General features: G+C 31.8%; 1 protein-coding gene across 1 annotated transcript in view; it reads right to left on the bottom strand.

Annotated features, from left to right (window-relative positions):
- The window catches only part of Tmem232 (transmembrane protein 232), a 207,262-nt gene that overhangs the window by 144,077 nt on the left and 49,369 nt on the right, over positions 1 to 13,816 (bottom strand). Inside the window, exons 8-9 of the mRNA XM_076857676.2 lie at positions 8,163 to 8,286; positions 7,137 to 7,389 (exon numbers count right to left, since the gene is read on the bottom strand). Coding sequence (XP_076713791.2) covers positions 7,137 to 7,389; positions 8,163 to 8,286 — 377 coding nt within the window. The remainder of the gene's footprint in view (positions 1 to 7,136; positions 7,390 to 8,162; positions 8,287 to 13,816) is intronic.

Here is a 13,816-nt window from a genome sequence, read left to right as displayed (position 1 = left end):
CTCTATGGCCATTAATATAGGGTGTTGAATGTTCAAATTCACATTATAATATTTGTTATGCATAAACAAACTGACAGCTTCTATCTGTAAGATTAAACAAATGTGTGCTAGACAATTTAAAAAACAATGAAAATAAATGGATCATTTATATACTCACAGAGTATTTAAAAAACATTTGGAATTGGAAATTTTTTTTCATAGTAAAATCTCTACAAGCATTATAGTGTCCTTTCCCTTTTTTTTATTCACTTATATATTCTACATGCTTACTAAGTGTCTGAGTGTCTATTCTGAGCAAGGCAATGTGTTAGGTAATGTGTGAGGCAAGGGACATTTAAATACATCTTTTTTTTTGCCCTGAACAAGAATAAAAATTGGTAGACTAAGCTTTGCACAGATAGCTCATTTCTTTGAAATATAATTTATCACCTTCTTTCTTAGTAATCTGAATCACAATTTTTAACTTGACTTAGTGATACTTTGCTTAAAATATATTCCCATTAAGTGCGGATATCACTACCCTTAATATTGTACTATAGTGTATTTATAAACCACAGTTAAGTATATCACTATACTTAAGACCATGAGAATATAAAAGAAATGCTATGCAATATTTTATATGAGAAGACAGTAGGAGATGAATAGTCGCCTTTTTTGTCTTTCTTTCTACTGTCTGGAAAGTGTTCTGGTAGATGAACTCTCACAGCAGAATATGGCTGTTCCCTCGGGAGAACAGAAAAACAAGGAGAATGAGCCTGCTCCAAGAACTCCTTATGCGCTCCCCCTCCCACAACCAAACTGGGATTTCCTGTTGTTTATGTCAGAGAAAATAATATTGTTTTGTCTTACATAATGTATTTTTCTTACATGTATAAATATTTGTTTATAACTTGAAAGATATATAAAACATTTATTAAAAATGCAAGCTATCATGTGATAAAGTTATTAGTACAAAAGGAAGCTCAGAGAAACATGAGGTTACATGCCAGCAATAAGCTGGGGTATTAGGAGAGGTTAAAGACTTGGGGTGAAGGGTTGCAAAATTTAGTAAATCAGTTATTCTGGTCTATGTATATTTTTTACATGTTCACAGCATCTAATAAAAATATGAGTATCAGAGAGAATAAATATCAAATATCTATATTCAATTGGACTATATTATTTTTTGTTCCTTAGGACATATAATAGTATCTACAAAAAATTTTTTAAAAATATTTTATGATAAAGATATCTTGACTTCAATTGAATATTTTACTATTTTTTTTAATATTTCAAGCATGACAGAGGATACCTTTACTTCATAAGGCTTAATTAATTTTTAAAGAATAGCATTTGGCTTTCTTAAATGATACAAGCCATCTGTATTAGCAGGTTGAGAGACTGCTTCAAATGTGCAAGGCTTTTGCAGAAATTGTGACGTTGGTGATACCTCTTTCGAAAATTATAGATTTTTTCTCTAAAGAGATTGACAGAGATAAAGAATGATATACTGAGCAAAATTAGTTAATAAATAGACCCACACCTATATCCAAAGGAAAGCAAAAAAGCTGCATGATGATTTCTGAATTCTTCATTTTTAACATATAGGTGTTCTAAAAGACGTGGACGAAAGCATCAGAAAAGATGTCAAAGGAAAATCTGTAAACAGATCCCAAAACAAGCCCTGAGAAATAATATAATTGATCATACAGTAAGTAAAAATGATTAATGCAGAAAAACTTCAATAGCATTAAAATAAATATTTTTTTTTTTAGTTGTTGATAGACCTTTATTTATTTATATACCGTGCTGAGAACCCAACCCAGGGCCTCACACATGCCAGGCAAGTGTGCTACCACTGAACCACAGCCCCAGCCCAAATAACATTTTTATAATTGCTATTTTTTTTTGAAATTTCATAAGTAACACAAGGTCAGAATTCATTAGGTACTCTACCAACTTGTTTTTAGATTTCCAGTAATAGCATCTGTTTTAAAAAGCCATGTAGTGAACTGAAATATTTTTTATATTATAAATATCTAGGTAGAGCAATGCTAAATCAATCATGAAGCTGTATTTTCTGATAGCCCAATTCTGTATTGATAAAACCACAGTCCTGATTACACTTATTGAAATTTTGATGTCACATAAACTGAGACCAGAATGCTTGAAATTCAGGAGCACTGATCATAAGTTGTACCTATGCAAAGGTGAACATCTTAAAAATAACATCACTTCAAATGCACATATGTGTAAATTTCTATAACTTGGTTTGTTCTCTACCCATATATTTCCCCTTCTCTCTATCATTGATTACAGAATTGAAATCTTGCTCAGGTATTGGATTGTTATGAATTTCAGGAAAACCGAGGAGATAATCTTGAATTGCCTAAATCAACCATATTAATTCCATTCCTATTTCTAGTCAGCATGTGATACATTTATGACCAATAAGATGAGAGGGGATTAAAAAGTTTAGATCTGAAAAACAAGATCTGTTTAACATCCAAAAGTCAATTAAAAGACTGGAGGAAAAATACATATGATCACATATAAATGAAAAAGATCAATACCCTTTCATGATAAAAACACTCAAAAAAAGTAATAATAGAATTTCCTCAAACTGATAAAAGTCCTCTATGTAAACCCCCAAATTAATACTAACATGAATGCTTTCCTCAAGAATGCCAGCTATTACATACAGTGACATGGTCACATCAATGCTTATAGCATCTCCAGTCACAATAGCTAAGCTATGGAACAAACCTAGGTGCTCTTCACCAGACGAATAGATAAAGAAAATGTGGTATATATACACAATGGAATATTACTCAGCCATAAAGAAAAATGGAATTATGGCATTTACAAGTAAATGGAAGAAACTGGAGATCATCACGCAAAATAAGCCAATCCCCAAAAGCTAAAGGCTGAATTTTGGGCTCGGGATGTGGCTCAAGCGGTAGCGCGCTCGCCTGGCATGTGTGCGGCCCGGGTTCAAATCCTCAGCACCACATACAAACAAAGATGTTGTATCCGCCGATAACTAAAAAATAAATATAAAAAAATAAAATAAAATAAATAAAGGCTGAATTTTCTCTCTGATATGTGGATGCAAATACACAATAAATGGGGAGAAAGGAAGAATAGAAGTTCATTGGATTAGACAAAGGGGAATGAAGGGAAGGGAGGGGAGATTTAAAAGATGAGAATAGGAAAACCAGTAGAAAATATCAGACATAACATTCCTGTGTTCCTATATGAATACATGGCCAGTGTCACTCTACCTCATGTACAACCACAAGAATGGGAAGTTATGTTCCATGTATGTATAATATAGTAAAATACACTCTACTGTCATGTATAGGTAAAAAGAAAAAAAAAAGCATCTCTGCTGTCACCATTTCTGTGCAACAGTGTCATGAAGGTCCTAGAGAAGACAATTAATTATAAAGAAAATAAAAGTCATTGAGTTTAGAAAGTAAAAAGTCATACTATTTCTATTTAAAGATGGCATAATCTTCTATATAGAAAATAATAATAAAATCATAAAAACTGTTGAAAATTAATAAATGAATTCAGCAAGTTTGCAGAATTCTAGGTCAATCTACCGATCTTTTTTATTTTTATATGCCAAAAGACTTTTGACACCATTTTAAAATGTTTCTCAGTGTTATTTACATCTTTAAATATAAATGAAATAAACATATCCATGATACATGGTGCACATAGAAATTATTGCTAGTAATAATCATAATATTAGCAACCACATTAAGAACCATAGTACCTATTTTAACATTTATGGGATCTTTACCGTATATGAGATATTATGTCAGAATATATATATATTTTTTTCTAAAAAACAAAAAGTACTGTGATATGGATAAAATTATATTTTTTGTTTGTTTTTGTTTTTGGTACCAAGGGTTGAACCTTAAGGCAGTTAACCACTGAGCCACATTCCCAGCCACTTTTACTTTTTTAATTAGAGATAAGTCTCACAAAGTTGCTTGGATTCTCACTAAGTTACTGAGGCTGGCTTTGAACTTTTGATCATCCTGCCTTGTTGTCCTGACCTCCTGAGGTTACAGGCATGCACCACCATGCCTGGCTGGATCGGATTTTTAACACAAGGATCAGGCAAAGAAAGTAAATTTTAGCAAGACTAAATACCTTGACCTAGGATCATGAGATATAAGTGACAAATATAAAATATAAGTTCGTATGACCCAAGAGCTGATTTCTTCACTCTAATCCCAAAATGAAATTACTTGAAGGGTAAGATTATGAGGAAAATCATCTTCAATTCTATCACTTTTCAGAAAGTCAGACCCATCTTTTGCAGTGATTATGTTGAAAAGGCCACATGGAGAATACTGCTTTTGGAACTCTATATCCTAAGGTCTTGTGGAACTCATCCTTCTCACTAATGATAATGCATAAAGGACAAACCAGAGAAAAATAATTTCCTCTATCTGGAAAACTATTCAGTGATGCTACAAAGAATTAAGCTCCACTGAAGCACATCAGTACAGTTTTTAACAATGCATTTGTTGAGTACTGACTTTTGATGGTAGTAGCTGAAGGAAGCCAAAGACCCAGTAGAAGCAACCACTAGAGGAGATCAAAAATTTATGTCCAGAGGTGGTATATTCTCTGATTTTGACACAGAGAAAGAAAATAGCAGAACACATCCTTGAGAAGTATCTAAGCAAATTGTCAACAGGTTATCAACTTCCATCATTTCCCAAAGAAATCACAAAGGTTCTATGAGAATTGAGGATTTCAAAATATTCAGAATTTTCAACGAGACAAAATGGCATTAGTATCACTTGTGGATTATACAGAAAATTTTGTATAATTCTGATGTTCTCTTTATTTTGGATCAAGTTTCCAAAGGCATCCCATAGCTTAAAACATCCATTTGTCCACCTGTGCTTATAAAACATGGATGAAATTCTAGCTTATCATTTCATCGCTGGGTTCAAGACTAATAATAGGAAGGACATCAGTACAAGCAGAAATAGCATCCTTTTCCTCTGTGCCACTTGCAAAGGCACAAAGTGATTTTCTTCCAGCATCCCACCTGTTAGGCATTATCACCTTCTTCTCTATCACCATTTAAAGAACAAATGCTGAGACCTTGTTATCTATAGAAATGGCTCTTTGATCTGTAACATGATCTCACGGTGCATACAATGACATCCAGAAATTCCTGGAGGGTTTATTCAATGAAGAATAACTACAGAAAAGTAAAGACCTTAATGACACTATTGCTTATGGTACAAATATATAGGTGCCCCTCTTATCTAGGGATACACATGAAAAGAATCATAATTTGCTATTCTTGGATATCATACTTTCACTTAGTATTAAATTAATAAAAATTAGAAACATGTATGCTCACTCAGATTCACAGAGATGAGAAAATAATGACCTTAGATTTTCTGTATCCTTAGTGAGTTTGAGTTCACAGATAGCTCTCTTTCATGTGTGGCACTGCTAAGAAGGAGGGAAATACACATGAATGCCTAGATGTCTAAGCAATGTTCAGCAATAGATGATAAGCACTAAGACAAAATGTCTTTCAAGAAGTCATCCAAATTCTGGACCATCAGAATAAATTCTTTAGGGGAAGATTAAAATGCAGAAAAAGACCAAAAATGAGCAAATGAATGACACAATCATAAATTTTCTGGGGGAAAAAGTCAGATAGTTAAGAAGGAATAAAAATTGTAATATCCTCAGAAACATACACAATAACATCATCACAAAACTTTGCCAGAGGATAGATGTTCCTCTCTAGAGGGACACCAAGAGGCTTCTGGGAGCCAAGGTCCTCCCCATGGAGAGCTGCCCGAAAAGAGCAATGAAAGAAGCCAGGATGCACCAATTTACACAGCTAGACAAGAATTAAGGACTAATATTCATAGATTAGTCTGCTTGGTAGACTAAAAGCCATGTGTTGAAGATTTATGATCATTATGTATAGAAGTGTGAGTAGCAAAATAAATTAATACTTACCACTTTATTTTGTCAACTTAATAAACACTGGAGAAATACAATTTACATTTTAAAGAATAAAGATCTGTTAAAATTGGCAGCAAGAAATGACAATAATTTGAAAAGCAGGAAATGGTTAAGCAATTTACACTCAGAAATGAGTCTCCACTGTGCTAAATAAACCAAGAGTATATTGAAAGTAATTTTAAAACAGTGAACAACTTTTAAAGAGTGAAATCAATATCCATTACTTAAGTCTTACTATTTAAAATCACATTTCAGCATAATTTATCCCAAATCAGTAAATTATGGATCTAAGGAAAGACAATCTTGCTTCCCTTAATGCTTTCAAAAATCTTACAATTATATCTGAAATTCAGTGATTTAATTACATGATAAATCCACTATAATTAATTGCCCAATATTATTTGCTACTGTGCTAGAGTCTGGATTAACACAAATGCAATTCAGAAAAGATTCTCTAGTCTCAATTATCTCGCAATTTAATGAAAATAAAAGTCATATAAACAACAGACTATAACAATATATAGACTGTAATGATTTTTATAATAAACTTACAAAGCTCAATCAAACTAAAAGGACTTCTCAAATTAATATTGTGCTTATAGTACTTTTTTAAAATTAAGCATATTTTATTCTACTAGCCCCCATAAACACCACAGAAAATGATCTTTACTTTTGAGATGTAAGACTCATACTTTTGTTGAAATATAAGAAATCAGTTGTGAAGAATGTACTACAATATTTGAGTGCGTGAGTGAAGAGAAATCCTCTGGCTAGGAAAAGAACAAGAGAGAAACAGTAGATGCCTATAAGAAATGGGGGAAAGAAGTCCTTAAGGGGAAAAGAATAAAAATGAAGTGGAAATGAAGGTTATATACACTTCACAAATTCTTCTAAGCTCATCTTTTCCTTCACACCACATATTTTAAATCATAAATCAAATGAATCTAGCTTTGTGTTTCAGCCATTTTAAAATTATTGATAAAAAATTCCATTTCATGAACTATTCTTCCCACGAAGTCACACTAAATTTAAAGTTATTTCTCATTTCTTAATGTTAACCTTTTATGAAGAGCATATTACTCTATGTAGAAATGGACATTTAAAATATAACATGAAAATTGTTTACTTACAGTCATCTGATATTTTTGAAGAAAAATATTCAAAAAGACTTAAAATATTTGTTTCCTGTAATTCTGGCTCTTTTTCTGATTTTTCCATGAATAAAATATTCTTTTGTGAACTCTTACAGTCACAGAAACCAATAAGAGCAGTTTTTCGCAAATCAGAAGTTGCTGCATACAAGCAGATTTCTGAAACAATTGTTGTATATATATAGATGATAATCCAGGTCCACGAAAGGTCATCAACCTTGCAGTTTTCTTTCTGAAGTAAGAAAACAGGTATTAGGAAATTCAGAGGACATTCTGTCATAATGAAGAGCCATAAAAAAGTCTTCAAATTTCATGGAATTATTAAAAGATCAAAATAAATATTTCTAAATGAACTCATTAAAAAAGCAATTTTCCATAGATATATTGCATAAATAGTAGTTCAAAACATAAAAACTGTAAATAGCATATAAATATATAAAGAACAACTCTTTAGTTTCTTTAGGAAGCAATAGAACATAAATTAATCCAATGAAATACTACTTTCTCCAATAATATTTTTTAGTGTGTTATAGTTTCATGTATTTTTCATAGGAATAAAAAAAATTACAACTTTTGGAGAGGAATTTAAGCATCTGTTCCAAGACCCTTAAATACAGCTTATAGATCTTTCATGCAAAATTTATTTTTAGTAATTTATTCCAAAGAAGTAGAAACATAAATAATATGTTATGTTTGAGAATGCCAATTCAACATTTATTATAATTAATTATGAACAGTTAGAAAATAACTTAATGTTCAATAATAGAGAGCTGGTTAAAAAACTTATTTCATTTCCACTAAAATACAAATCTTAATAACATGTAATGACAATGGAAAAGTTTATGAAAAATAGTAAATGTTATATGCATATTTACCTTAAAATATAATTATTACAAAGTTATGAACACTAGGTGCCTTAATATGATATATAATTTAAATAGTGGCAAAAATAAAATATGCTTCTATTCAAGTGTCTTTTCACATTTAAATTAGTAATGTTGTTACCTGACTATGAAGAGACATAATGCTTGAAAGAAAATCTTTCACTATTTCCATTAAAGCTCTCAAGCAGGCCATGTTTAATTTGGCAGCCTCCCCAAGGACAAACAAAGCCAGAGCTGAGTCCAACCTGAATTATGAACAAATGGCAAAGACTTTAATAGAAAATGACAATAATCAATTTTAATGAGTAAAAAAGGAAATGAGTGCTGAGATAACCACAAAAACTTATTTTCAATAAAGATTGGTATTGGCTGGCACCAATTACTATAAGTGTTTATAGGATGTTTTGGTAAGATGTTTCAATTTAGAGTGTGCTCTGACAAAATTCTGAGAAATAATACAGTCGATAGCATCTCTTCATAAATCTGGTATGACAAGCAGTTGTGTTCTGCTGCTACAGAGTCCCCTTTTGTGACTGATTCCATAGGGTGAATATTAAGAGCGTGTTTTCTTCTCAAAATAGAGAACAAATTTTAAAAAATGATTTGCCTAAACATTCCAAAAGTTAATATTATTTGGTTTTGTAAAATGTGTAGTTTCTAAAAATAAAATTTATATTTCACATGAATGATATACTGTCATGTATTCATTTTTAAAATATCATACAATAACTGGGAAATTATACCAGCACTTTTTAATCATAAATATACATATAATCTGAAAGTTTCAGGAAATTATATATTTAGTGCTATTCCTATCCAATTGAAAGAGACATACTTTGAAAGGATCTGACAAGCATCAAAAGTAAAATTGCCTCTATTTAGAGTTGCTTATGGACTTGATTTATAGATTACTAATAAATTTAAGAATCTGTATATTTTATAAGCATTTTTAAATTTTACAACTGTAGTATTTCAGGTCAATCAGTTGAAACTCATCATCATTTTCAAAAGGAAATTCCTCTGATCAGGAAAGTTGCAGACAATTCTATATATTTGAATAAGGCTTTAAAGGCCTCAATGTGCTGTCACACAAATTATCTCATTTGATTTGAATTTTGGACATGTAAGGCCTGTTAAAACCTTTTTTTCTTTTAAATATAAGAAAACTGAGACCTAGATAGGTCTAGGAGATTTGTCTGAGTTCACTTTTCCAGATCAGTCAACTGTAACTGAAGCCTTTTCTAACATATGGATATTTCATGCTTTATAATTCTCCTTTTCCAAATTATTATTTAAATACTCAGTATTTAACCTCCATGTGGAAAGTGCTGACTCCACCTACCTAACAGAACCTGAATTTTCTTCAAGATGGCAAAATATCATCAGTTAAGGTTACCTCTTCAAGATAGAGTGTTCTGTCTCTCTTGGAGCAGTGATTATTATAAGCATAGTATTTATCAAAAATCATAGATCTGTATACATAAAATGTGCAACTATTATTGTATCTAAACTATATCTAAACAAATCTGATTTTAAATTAACTAACTGAACTTCCTTAGATCTTGGAAACACTATATAATAGATTCTGTAAATGAGATATAAATGGAAGTATATTATGAATGTCTTCCAGGCAAGTTATTATTTTTCTGGTTAACAAATAAATTAAATTTGGATAAGAGACCCTTTTTTCTCCTTTGTTCATCCTCTTGCTGCTCCTGCTAGGAAGGCATGCTTGACATGAACAGAAGCAGAAGACATCATACACAAGAAGGAAAATCATAGGATTGGAATGAAAGGGATGCTGGAAGATGCTGGAGTCTTGAGAATGTCCTTAATCCTCTGCGTCAGCATGTCGTTCCTTGTCATGTGCAATAAATACAGCCCAGCTGAGTAATGCAAGTGTACTCAGGTTTCTATCTCCCGTGAAGACCAAATTCAAACTGACACATTCGGCATGATGCTTATAAACATAAGACAGAATTGTAGCTCTGCCACTAATTAGGTGTCGGATGTAGAATAAATCATGTACCCTATTTCAGGCTTACTTATCTATACAAATATAGCAAAATCTACTTTTCAGAAAGTATTGTGATTTTTAAATAAGATACTCTGTAAAATGATTATGTTCAAAATGCTGAATTGGGTTAGAAAAATTCCATTTCTTCAAAGCTAAAATATATGAGTTTGTAACTTTCTTTGTTTATAAAAGTTTTAGAATGATGGAAAGAAGTCTAGAAGATATCCAAGATGGACAGTGAATTGTTTCCAAATATTTCCCATTCGTATTTCACAATATGGCCAAGGTAAAGAGGATAGTCACAGGCTTTGTAAAACTTCTTTTCCTCTGAATATACTTCATAATCACACAGTTTGGGTTCTTCTGTTCTCTTTGAAGTCTAGAAAATTGTATCTAACCTACGGCACTATGGATTGAAAAAGATCCATCAGTGCCAGCCACCTGTGGTAGAAAAATGCTTCACCAGAAATACACTGTTTTCAATCAATGCTGCTGACTGCAAATTTTTCTATAAGCAAAAAGGGCTTTGCCAAAAATAGATAGAAGCATCAATACTTATAAACTGGAGTTCGTTAAAAATCAAAACTAAAAAATCAATGCACATAGAAACAAGAATTCAAATTGGATTCGTCTACAGATTTTAACACAGCACTATATTCTTTGTGAACTCATTATAATACAGAAAATCTCAATTATGAGAACATTGACTTGGTTTTACAATGCTATGAAAATAAACATGTACAAAGTCATTCTAACTCTTACAGATTTCCCCTGTGTAAAACTGAGACAGAGTTTAGTGGCTTATCTAAAATAATAATATCTATCTATTAATATGTATTTATACACACCCACACACATACACACACACACACACACACACACACACACACACACATATAAAGAGGTTAGGAACATCAGCACTCAAAAATTTCCTAGGTTTCCTTAGTCTTCTATACCTTTTTCCTCAATAAACAGATTGTCAATTAAAAAATGGATTAACAATATGTCCAATTAGTAACACTTTTACAGCTTATTCCACGTTTAAAATAAATATTTAAGAAAATACTGAAAACATAAAAAAAAACACAGGATCTTAAAAACTAAAAATAAAAGAAGGTTAATGAAACAGCAACCTATACAAATTTCCACAAAGCATAGCATTGATGAAGCTGGATTAAGAGAAGCAATAAGGTGTACCCGTATGTCACATCCTGAAACACACAGCCACAAAGAAACTTAAAAGAAAAAAAAAAAGGGAGAAAATAATCTCATCTGTTTACTTTGGTTTTCATAAAATGAAAAAGTGTGGCATATCCTTTACCTTGGGATATGATTTTCAACCATCCAGAGTAATTAATTCTGCATTCGATTTATCTCTTCCTATTTATTTAGAGATGGCAATACCCAAATGGTAAAATGTGTAGAAAACAGTGCTGTAGGGATGTGGAATTAAAGTGGGAGTGATATGACTGGAATCCAGGAGTGTTTTTGTTTGTTTGTTTGTTTTTATGGTTAAGCTTCCTGATAACTGTCCATGTTAGCATTGTAATTTTTAATAACTTTAAAAGGTTTTAACAGCTGTGAATACAAACCTCGTATTTAAAAATATCAGGTTTTTATAGATTTCTCCTAGTTTGGGGATAAGTAAAATGAAAAGTAGAGGAGGGACACCTCCATAAGACCAAACGAAAAATATGTCATAGCAAGGGCTAAAGAGAACATCAGTCTGAATATTCAGAGGAGATCATAACTCTGAAAATTATTTCTTATAGGAACCAAAAAATAGTTTTATAATCTTCTTAAATATGTTTAATAAAACTCTGGAAGAAGTCACAATGAGAAGCCTGGATGCGAAGATGCAGGTAATATAGTGTGATAAGATATTACAAGGAAATTAAGATTATGAAAACACAATGTAATCCATATAGAGGAAGTTGAATGCAGAAGTGACATTTGGAAGGAAAAAAATTTGAAATATCTTTCCATAATTTAGAGGGAAAAGTGGCATACTTAGACCTATTATTGTCTAATTCCTTTTGAAACAACCTGAGATACATAACATCAAGAAAAATCTTTGTAGTACTACCACAAAAGGGAAAGAAGGGAGGGAGGTAACAAGGGAGGGAGGGAGGGAGAGAGGGAGGAAGGAAGAAAGGAAAAGGGAAAGGAAAGGATAATGAAAAATTTAATGTTATAAAGAAAATGGAATCCAACCAAAGGAAAACTTTCTACTACTAAGATGTCCATGGTTTAATGAAGGGATCCATGAGAAATATCTGGGTTTTCCCATATAATTAAGAATAACACTGGGCCCAAAGAGACAGGAATTGAAAACACACAAGAACTGTGAGTAGTCAGTGGAAGCCTTTGGAAAATGTAAATTGTTAAGTACTAGTATTTGTGCACAGAGAAGCGACTTCTTTCTAGGCAAAACAGAGGATTTGCTTCAAGACCTTCCTGAGATGGCCAATGGGACAATCATCAATTGTCCTGGTTACATGTCACAAAGGCATTCCTAAATATCCCTGGACTGAAAGTAAATAGAAAAAGGCAAAAAAAGCTAGCTTTAAGCATTTTGTCATAACTATCAGTTAGAAAAAAGCATAGCAACATTTTGAGATTCAAAGAGGGAATTAAAAAAAAAACAGTGATCAAAAAGTCTATCACCAGACAAAATATACATTATGCTTTTTAAAGAAAAAATAAATTCAAGGTCTCACCTAATAAAATAGGTAATTTATATCCATACTTAGAAATTTATTCAAGACAATCAAGAAATTAACAGTTGAAAACTTAACAGTTGAAAAAGGGGAAAAACCTAATTGTAAATGGCTGTGAGTGGGGGGAAAAAAGGTAAATTTTGAAAATGTAACTTAATAATTAAATGAAATAATATATGCATAATTACTTTAGTATAATGCTATAATTATATAATCTTGCATTTGAATAATAATTATTATTCAAATTATACATATATACAAATATATTCAAATTACACATATATAATATATGTATATATTTTATTTAATTACAATAATTATGTGTATATTGGTGCTTAATTATTCAGTTGTATTTATAAAATTAATTTTACTTACTAAAATTAATACTCAAGAGGGGAAGGACTACATGAAAATCCAGTCTTGAAACTATCTGCTTTAAGGGTTCTTTCTCCAGATTACAGGGATCTGGATTATGTGGGACTGCAGGGAAGCCAGGAGGGGAGAACAAAGGGATGAACTGTTAGTCAAGCAATGACTATTACTTCATCAGGGAAAGCACAGGTGGGTCACTAATGGTTTTCCTCTGGTGACTACCTTCAGGCATTATTGGCTATTTGGTTCTTTGGTAGAAATGAATCCCAGTAGCAGAATCCTTTAGTCATTTTTTGCTCTTATACTTTCAATATTATGAAAAATTATGTGACATTAATTGATGCTGCAACCCCTGTGCCATGTAAAAGCAGTTTAAAAAAAAAAAATTTAAGCTGAAAAGGGATATAATGACAGTTTATGTTGTAACAATGGAAGCGGAGTGTATGTGACAGATTATTGAGGGGAAATCCTTAGAGCAAGGAAACAAGTTAAGAATCTGCAATAGCTGTGATACAATAGGGGCCCAAACTAGATGACAGTGGGAACAGAGAGCAGGGGACAGGTCCGATATGTAATTAACGCATGCACAACACATTCAGATCCTGGATTAGATGGGGGAAGTTAGGTAAGGGAGATAAAGTATCTAACTCAATTAATTTAAGGGGA

The sequence above is a fragment of the Callospermophilus lateralis genome, chromosome 5 (genome assembly GCF_048772815.1).
Source record: "Callospermophilus lateralis isolate mCalLat2 chromosome 5, mCalLat2.hap1, whole genome shotgun sequence".
In the NCBI taxonomy this organism is placed as follows: domain Eukaryota; kingdom Metazoa; phylum Chordata; class Mammalia; order Rodentia; family Sciuridae; genus Callospermophilus; species Callospermophilus lateralis.
This window is presented reverse-complemented; position numbering and strand designations above follow the sequence as displayed.